Genomic DNA, 9,235 nt, shown 5'->3' on the forward strand with positions numbered 1-9,235 from the left:
AAATCAGATTTAGAAAAAACATAAGGGACTAAACAATTCAAATTTTAAAATTTGGAGGACTAAGTTCTACTCTTCTCTCTAACTTTAAACACACCACCTATTTTTGCCCCCTTTGCGGCATTGATCATTCTTCATTCAATTTTGTCCCCAATCAACAAATACAGAGTAATTCACTATTAACTCTGCAATTCAAGGACTTAGTTGATGAAAACAAGAAGTTAAGGAACTAAAATAAAAAAAAACATTGCTCAAAACCCAGAATTCATCGTGAGTGTGCGAAACAAAGCGCAACAGCCACCTCCGTTTAAGTATATTTGTTAGATCTTGCGACGCAGTACCATCCACAGTGGACTTGATTTAAAAGCCCTGGACTAAAACCATACATTTCTAAAATCTCATGATGAAGTATGATTTAGTGCCCTGTAAGAATAACTTTCATTTATGACGTGTACAAAGACACTGCATGATTTTATGTTAAAATTAATTTACAGAAAGCACTCTCTCTTGTCTTTACTTGGAGTCGTTTTGAAAAAAATATCGCTACCCTCTTTTCCAATATCTTTAGCCTAGAAAGATAACAACTTCACTTATAATTAGTAGTTTTTTTATTAAATGATTTCAAAACTCAAGTGATTGAATGTAAAATCTTAAAATATAATTTATTTATGTTATTTTTAATAATTTTTTTAAAATTAACATAGTAAATAACTTTTTTTTTTTTGGTAAATCAGTATCACTGACAGCCAAAAAAGATTTCCTTTATCACGCCAGCCCCACTGTCACGTCATTATAATTAGCGCAACCATTTCTTTTCCTGGGTTAGCGGGACAGCCACACACCACTTGAATTTCAAAATTCTTGGCCTTTTATTTTTAATAAATAAAAAAACACAAACACGTTTTAATACAAAACACATCTTAAAGGGTTATTAGAAAGTATAATTATGATTGTTTTTAAAATATTTTTTTGTATAAAAATATATTAAAATAATATTTTATATATTTTAAAAATTTATTTTTAACATTAATATATTACAATAATTTAAAAATATAAAAAATATTAATTTAAAATAAATATTTTTTAAAATATTTTTAAAATACAAAAATAAACATTTAGCAGTAGGATCTTGCTTTTCTGAGCCAGTGGTTGTTCGATGAGTAATAAATGTTAAGGCAACCTATGCTGTCACAGTTCTGACAGTGCTAGGATGGATTGTCTCAGGCCAACGCGCTTTGCAAAGTTCCTATGCGCCAGTTACAATAAACACACCACTTGTAACTCCCTGCCACTTGTAACTCCCGACAACTAGCTGGGATAGCAACAGCTGTGAATACCTTTGAGTATCTGTTATGCTTATTTTTATTCTAAAATATATTAAAAAAATATTTTTAATATCTAAAAATATATTAATTTAAAATAAATAAATAAATTTAATTTTTTTCAAAAATATTTTTGAAAAGCAATGTAAAACACTAAAAGATATTTTCTAAAATGGTTTTTATTTAAAAAAATATTAAATTTTTTTTAAAAAATATTCATTAGTTATTTTATGCCACATGCTTGTACTTTTGATTCTTGAATTAAAATATTAATATTGAAAATAAAAAATATTCATTTGTTTTACTACTATTCCTTAAGAAGGAATGTGGCCCCAATTTAAAACAAGGGGATGTAACATTTATCAGTGATTGTTTTTCTTCTTCTTATTTTAGTCAAGTGCCCTTATTTATTATTTGAAGTGGACTAATATACCCTTACTTTTACCAACAATAATATTGCAATTGTTGTATTTTTACAACTTATTTAAATAACTGAAATGTATTTTAATGGCTTTAATATCGATCATATTAGTAGAATTAATGATAATTAATAAATATTATTTAATTTGTTGGTAGAATATTTATTATCTTACCAGTGGTTTTGATTTCTTACAAAGTTGAATTTATTATCGATCTTATAGACTTTTTAAGTTATAAAAGTATAATAGTAAATTTGTTTATTTTTTTTAATAAATTCCCTGCACAAACTATAAACACAATAAAGATATATTACTTAAGTTTTTTATTTTTAAATCAAATATAAATATCACGTTCTCACTAATTAATTCTCAGTAACTATATTTTAGGAAGACATTAATTTAAAAATCAACACATGAAGAGCTCTCCTGGATTCTATTTGAATAAACGAATTCCCTAGAGCGATGATCTGGCATTAAAATAGTCGGCCTCTTTCAGGCATCTCCTTTAATTCCGGGTTTCAAATTATTCTTATTGATTTTACTTACATGAATTTAACCTTACAGGAAAAGCCCAGCAACATGCCTGGTATTCTTAATTTAAATAACTAGTTGTCCGCTGTCGTCTTCTCCGCGAGCAAGCCACTGGTGTACATCACCGATCACCACCACCACCAGATGCAAATCAGACGAAAAAAAGAAAGGAAAAACAATGGTTAATTGACCTCTCTTCGAGAAGAGGTCCTAATATAATTAACGTCAGCATGCATGTCATCGTGGAGAATATATCATTGTTCTGTGCTTTTTAGGTTCACCCTTAACAGCACGTCATATAGCAAGCGTGGAAGGGATAAAATTTTCTGGAACAAGCTAGGCAAGCAGTGAGTTAAATTAGCTGGCATCCAGCCAAATGAGATTGATCGCAAGAAATTAAAGCGATCAACATCATGAAAAATTACGACCAAGGTGGTAGTTGAGAGCTGGGAGGGTACTAATAACTACGCAGTGCATGTGTGAACCATTTGAAGATATTTTTCCAGAACAAGAGAAGTTGATCGATCCGTAACTCCGTATATTTGTGTCTCCAGAAACAGACGCTAAAAGCTAAAGTTGAAGGCAAGGAAAAGCAAAGCAAAAAGCAATATCAAGGACCATTTTAGAAAGCTAGTCCCAGCGCCATGCAGGAGGGAGAAGAAGCCAACCCTGCTAGTCTGCAGCCACATTGAATACTGGCCGGTGAAGGATTTTAACCTCGCAAAGCTGTAATTAGCTAAGATCTCAAATCTTCCGTGTCAATCAGTGCATCATTATCATTTAAATAATTCACTTTTATAATGGATTTAATAGTTTGAGGAGGTAAGGAGTCAAAAACTACGTACGTGCGCTTCCACTCAGTTCATTCTGCAGTCCATACTCCATACTCCATGTGCACGTGAATGTTTACTAATTATCCATAGCATTTCGTTTCGCTTTTCTTTTGTTAAGACTTAGCCCACGTAACGTTTCCTTTCCCTGATGAAAGATCCAGGATTGGGGTCCCATGCATTAGGTGCTAGTCTGTTATTATTTTTATCTTGTACTAACGTCATCCGAGAAAAAAAATAATAATAACAGATCACGCGCTTAGGTGTCTACACGACGTCGTAGTAGTGTATGATTTAAAATTGTTTTTCATTAAAAATAAATTAAAATATTTTTTATTTTTAAATAAAAAAGACAGATCACAGGTACGCTGATTGCTGAACCTCCACTTCCCAGCCAGCGTTCAAAAGATCCTTAAACCTAGTTATACGAAATAATTACGTATCATACCATCGTAGGTTAGCACACACCGTGCCGCCCCTATTAAAATTTCAGAAGGTAGGTGTAGCCCCACATTCCGATACCCATTCCGATATCCAGAGGCAGAACAGCTACCTAAATTTCAGTCTACATTAGCTACAAATCCAACCGACCAACCACCACTACTGCCACGAATGCCCACATGCTCCTAAAGCATCCAAATTCCCTTTGCTCGCCCCATTCGTATTAACCTTAGCCCAACCTTCCTGTGGTCTTGTCCAATTCAAGCTCCCGCACTTTAGTCACATGAAGAAGCCAGCATGGTTACCTTAGAATTCTCGATGCCCTGAGCAAAAGACAATTGACAGTTATAAACTTGTAGTAGAGACTGGGGAAATTGATTTGATTAACGTAATTTCAACTAATCAATCAGACTAGTGGTCTAATCATTGACCGAAACAACTAATATTTATTATTGCAAATCAATAATCTAACTCATTATTTTTTTATTCTTTTAAATAAGGACGTGGTTGATGTATCATCGTGTTTCATTTATGATATTTTTGTCTAAAATGAGCAAATATAAGGTGATGATATATATATATATATATATATATATATATAGACACATTTTAAGACTCAAAATTTTATCAAGCCCGAATTAATATAGAATTCATAAATTTTCTAAGCCTTATATTAGACTATAAAACTCTTCTTGTTTTTTCTTATCATCTTTAACATAAAATATTAATATTAATATAAATAATATTTATATTTCTATGCCCTTAAATATATAAAATCTACGTACAAAATAACTTATCACTTATCTCTTATTAATAATGTGTAAAAAAATATTTATTTTTCATTAAATAATAAATAATATTTATTATTTTTAATGTATATATTATAGATATTTTTTTCTCATTAATATTATAATTAAATAAAACACTCCAATTCCATTTCTTCACACAAACAAATTCATGAGTTATCCATGAATCTTTTTTTAAAAAAAATTCATATTTATTTATTGAGTTTCTCTGTAATATGACTTAAGTTTAAATATTAAAGTGTTCTCAAATCTATTAAAAAAAACCTTTTATAATATTAGCTACAAATTATCATAATTAATGAAAATAAATTAGACTGGAACAAAAAAGATTAAGACTGCTTGATATTTTTTGGGACGGGGGATATATTGCTGTTATTGGGCTTAGCACTACTATATAAAGCCACACATGCACCATCCCCGATTCATGACATTTACTTGTTCATCTTTCTTGAAAAATAACTAGCTAGTTTTGATTTCCCAATCCTCAGTAATCTGTTTTAGAAACGAAACTGAAGAGGAAACAAACCCAAGTTAAACCTGAAAATAACACTTTCCACTGATCTCACACCATGTTTAGAATCACCATAGCATCAAATGATCTTCCAAAGTTCATCGCCAACCGCCTTAGTCTCTTCACCAACTTCATTGCGCCAGTACTTCTCTGCTTAACCTTGGCAATACTTCTGCTCTCAAAAATCTTCAAGTCAAAACCTTCACGGAAGGTTTTTTTATTAGATTTTGCATGTTACAAGCCTCCAGCCAGCCAAATGTGGAGCAAAGAACTCACAATGGAAAGAGCCAGGCACCACTTCACCAACTTGTCAGAGGAAGCTTTACTGTTCATGGAAAAAATCCTGGAGAAATCAGGGATTGGTCCGTCCACCTACTTGCCAGACGCATTTAGAAGCGAACAACCGAACGAATGCATGGAAGAGGTGAGGAAAGAGAGCGAGATGGTGATTTTTGGTGCTGTGGATGACATATTGGCAAAGACTGGAGTGAAGGGCAAGGATATAGGGATAGTGATAGTGAATTGTTGTATTTTTAATACGGTTCCATCTCTTTCTGCCATGATAATTAACAGGTACAAGCTAGGAGATAAGGTGGTCAGCTATAGTCTTAGCGGGATGGGTTGCAGTGCTGGGCTCGCAGCTATAGGCCTTGCCAAACAGCTGCTCCAGGTTGGTCTATTTTCTACTCTATATATATTTATGGATCGTCTTCTTGCTATATGCTGCCCATGGTTTCTGTTCACAACAATATACGATTCTTAGCACTGGCCTATGCCCTAATTTTTTTTTCCAGAAAAAAACATCCAGCCCAAAAATTAGATTAAAGACTTGGGATAATCAACCTAAAACTAAAAGAAAAGGAAAAACTAAAGAAAGAAAATCACACTGTTCCATCTTTATTTCTGTTGATAGAAGTTTTTAATCTTTTGACTACAAAATCCAATTGCTAACAATTTCATGTCTGGCCCAAGGAGTAGTGAACAGATCCAAGAAGGCTCACGTGAGAAGTTGAAATTGTAAATTTGTTTCATTAATTTCCACAGGCCACTTGAAATTTTAAATTTGTTTCATTTCCACAGGCCATGATTAACAAAACTCTCCTGTCTATCTTTGTAGAGTCCTAGACTCCTAGCCAATTGTGTTGTGAATTTCTGGGCCGAAACCTGTGTGTCAATCAATCAGACAGTCTGTCTTGCACGAGTTGCCTTACGTTAAATAACGAATTCTCTCTGTTGATGTGATTCTTGATTAAGTTAGCTTGGGATGCTTAGTGGTAACGATTGTAATGTGGGGTCAGGTACACAGAAATTCCTACGCTCTGGTGGTGAGCACAGAGAACATCACCGGAAACCGCTACCTGGGTAAGGATCGTTCTATGATCTTGATCAACTGCCTATTCCGTGTTGGTGGGGCAGCCGTCCTCCTCTCAAACAAGCCATCGGATCGCCATGCTGCCAAGTATCAGCTCATCCACGCCGTCCATACCAACACAGCTGCTTCTGACCTATCCTACAACTGCATTTCAAGTGCCGAAGACGCAGAAGGACTCGCGGGTGTCGCAATTACCAAGAGTCTCATGCCAGTAGCCATCAAGACCATTGAAGCCAACTTAACCACACTAGGCCAACTAGTCCTTCCCGTATCAGAAAAGATCCTTTTCATCGCAAATTACATTGCTAGGCATTTCAACCTGGAAAAGATCAAACCGTACGTCCCTGATTTCATGAAGGCCATTGACCACATCGTCACTCACGTTGGTGGCCAACCTGTGCTCGATGAAGTGGAGAGAAACCTGAAGTTAAGTAAAAATGATATGGAAGCTTCAAGAATGACTTTGTACAGGTTTGGCAACACTTCTTCTAGTTCAGTGTGGTATGGGCTGGCATATACTGAGGCTAAGGGCAGGATTAAGAAAGGTGATCGTGTGTGGCAGATTGCATTTGGGTCTGGGTTCAAGTGTAATAGTTTGATCATGAAAGCAATGAGGGATGTTGATCTTGAGGAAAAGAATCCTTGGAGTGATGAGATTGATGGGTTTCCCGTAGCCCTGATGAGCTCTGATGGGACCTTTCCATTTGATTTTAAACCATCCAAATAGATATGATCATGATGACAGCGGGCCGGATCGGAGCCCATTAATTACTGCCAGTTTAATTTGTCCTCACCTTCGTCCCCTTTTAAGGTTGTTGGGTTTCATTCCTCTCGCACAAACGTGTTCTGCCTCGTAGCACTTAAAAGTTTGAAATTGCCAAGGTTTTTTGGTTATCAATAAAATAAAAGTTTCTTTTTTTCTTGTTTATATTTCTTGTTATCATGGAGTTACACAGCGACCCTGAACCGGTCTCGAATCCAAATTTTCACTACTTGTTTCGGAAAATATCTATAAATGGTCCCACACCCGTACTTAATAATATATATTTTCTTATTTTTTTATATTAATATATCAAAACCATTAAATTATTAGCATATTAAATCATATTTTTCCACGTTACAGGATCAAACCTTCTATACAAAAAAAAAAAAACAATAAACTAATAGATTTTTTGAATTTGATAAAGGGGTTTTTTTTTTGAGGAAAAGTAATGCTAAAAAATAAGGGTATGTTAATCTACTGGAAATAATAAATAAGGGCAACTAGGTAAAAAGGAAGAAGATATTTTAATTTATGAATTAACATTTAATGATACAAGCACCGATCTTTTAGCGAGGTCGAATGACGTGTAAGGTCCATCGTTATAATATCGAATCCTGCATTCAGTGGAAACATCATTAATTTTCAAATGGAACAACTTAAAATATATTTTAATAATTAATTAATATATGCTGCGTAATTTGGTGATAGATTTATTATTTTACCAGGTAGAATTAATCATGCTTTAGTGATATAATGATGGGCTAATTAACACGGAAGATTTGAGATTTTAGCTAATTACTGTTTTGCGAGGTTTAAAATATGGTGCAGGGGTGGCTTCCTCTCACTGCTGCACGACACCGGGACTCGTGCTTTCTAAAATGGTGCTTGATGCTTCGCTTTTGCTTGCCTTCAACTTTAAGCTTTCAGCGTCTATTTGTTATGACACAAGTTAATGGAGATGCCCAGCGACCATAAACCGGCCTTGAGTTTAAATTTTCACTGCTTGTTTTTGGAAAATATCTATAAATGGTCCCACACACGCACTGCATAGATACAGGTACCCTCCCAACTCTCGTCTATAGACTGGCTTTATTCATAAATTTACAAGACGGTGATCAACCTTGGTTGTTTGGATGCCAGCTAATTTATCAGACTGGTTGATTTAGTATTCATTATATATTTTTTACCGTTATGCCTAGGGGCTGGATTTTTTTAAAATCTTAAAAAAATATAAACATGTTGGGAAGTTAAAAATTTGATGTATAATGAATGAAATACTTTTAATATATATATATATATATATATATATATATATATATATATATTAAAAAAATATCAAAACAACAACATATTGAATCAACCATGATCAATAATGGATAGCCCGTAAAACTCGCAATCTAAGATTTACGATCATAATACATCATGGAAGCCATTTTAAAACTAATTAAAAAATATAATTAGTTGAACAAATCAAGCAAGCATGAACGAATCTTCTAAACTTTAGTTAATGTTTTAGAATTGTAACATGTGAAATCCCAAACTCAGACTCAATTATGAAACTCAATTTTTAACTAATTTATGTTTAATGATAAAATTAAAAAAAATCAATTTAAAAAACTTGTCAAGGTATAAAAAAATAAGGATCAAACCTGATATATAAAAAATAGATAATGAAATCGTAGAAGAAAATCGATTTTATAAATCATCTTAGATTAAAAAAAAAAACCAGTAAAAAAACTGAGGATCGAATCTAAGACATGAAAAAAATTGAAGAATGATAAAATTAAAAATAATTCCCAATTTGAAAAATTTTTATAAGAAAAATGCAATCAAAACATAAAAATTATATATATTTTTAATATTTTTAATTTATTCTTATATAATTTCATCACATTTATCTATGTTTTTTTTAAAATCATATATAAACTACTCAGAATTTACTTGAATGTTTCATTTCAATGGTTTTTTTTAAATGAATAATGCTTTTAATTTACAAAATATCCTGATATTAGATTGATTATTGGTATTACGAGAAATTTATCATGTTATTATATAAAAGATAGTTTCAAAAAAATATAAAGTCAAGTTATTCGTTTTTAAATTTAATTTATTACAATATTAAAAAAAAATTCTATAACCTAAGTATATTTCTTACATCTAAAATTTTCCAAGTCCAATACGCGACAATAGCACGGGGAATAACCTAGAATTCAGTCAATTTACTAATTATTCATAGTACCTCG

General features: G+C 32.6%; 1 protein-coding gene across 1 annotated transcript; it reads left to right on the forward strand.

Moving 5' to 3' along the window:
• Nucleotides 1-4,915: 4,915 nt before the first annotated feature.
• On the forward strand, nt 4,916-7,152 carry LOC133694273 (3-ketoacyl-CoA synthase 20-like). The gene is made up of 2 exons (XM_062115764.1): nt 4,916-5,527; nt 6,156-7,152. The coding sequence occupies exons 1-2, from the start codon at nt 4,916-4,918 to the stop codon at nt 6,954-6,956; spliced, it is 1,413 nt and encodes a 470-aa protein (XP_061971748.1). The 3' UTR covers nt 6,957-7,152.
• Nucleotides 7,153-9,235: the final 2,083 nt, after the last annotated feature.

Source organism: Populus nigra, chromosome 5, assembly GCF_951802175.1.
Source record: "Populus nigra chromosome 5, ddPopNigr1.1, whole genome shotgun sequence".
Classification (NCBI taxonomy): Eukaryota; Viridiplantae; Streptophyta; class Magnoliopsida; order Malpighiales; family Salicaceae; genus Populus; species Populus nigra.

Coding starts and splice junctions, on each gene's coding strand:
- LOC133694273 (XM_062115764.1), top strand. CDS start 4,916: ATGTTTAGAATCACCATAGCATCAAATGATCTTCCAAAGTTCATCGCC. Junction 5,528..6,155: donor TTGCCAAACAGCTGCTCCAG/GTTGGTCTATTT, acceptor ATGTGGGGTCAG/GTACACAGAAATTCCTACGC.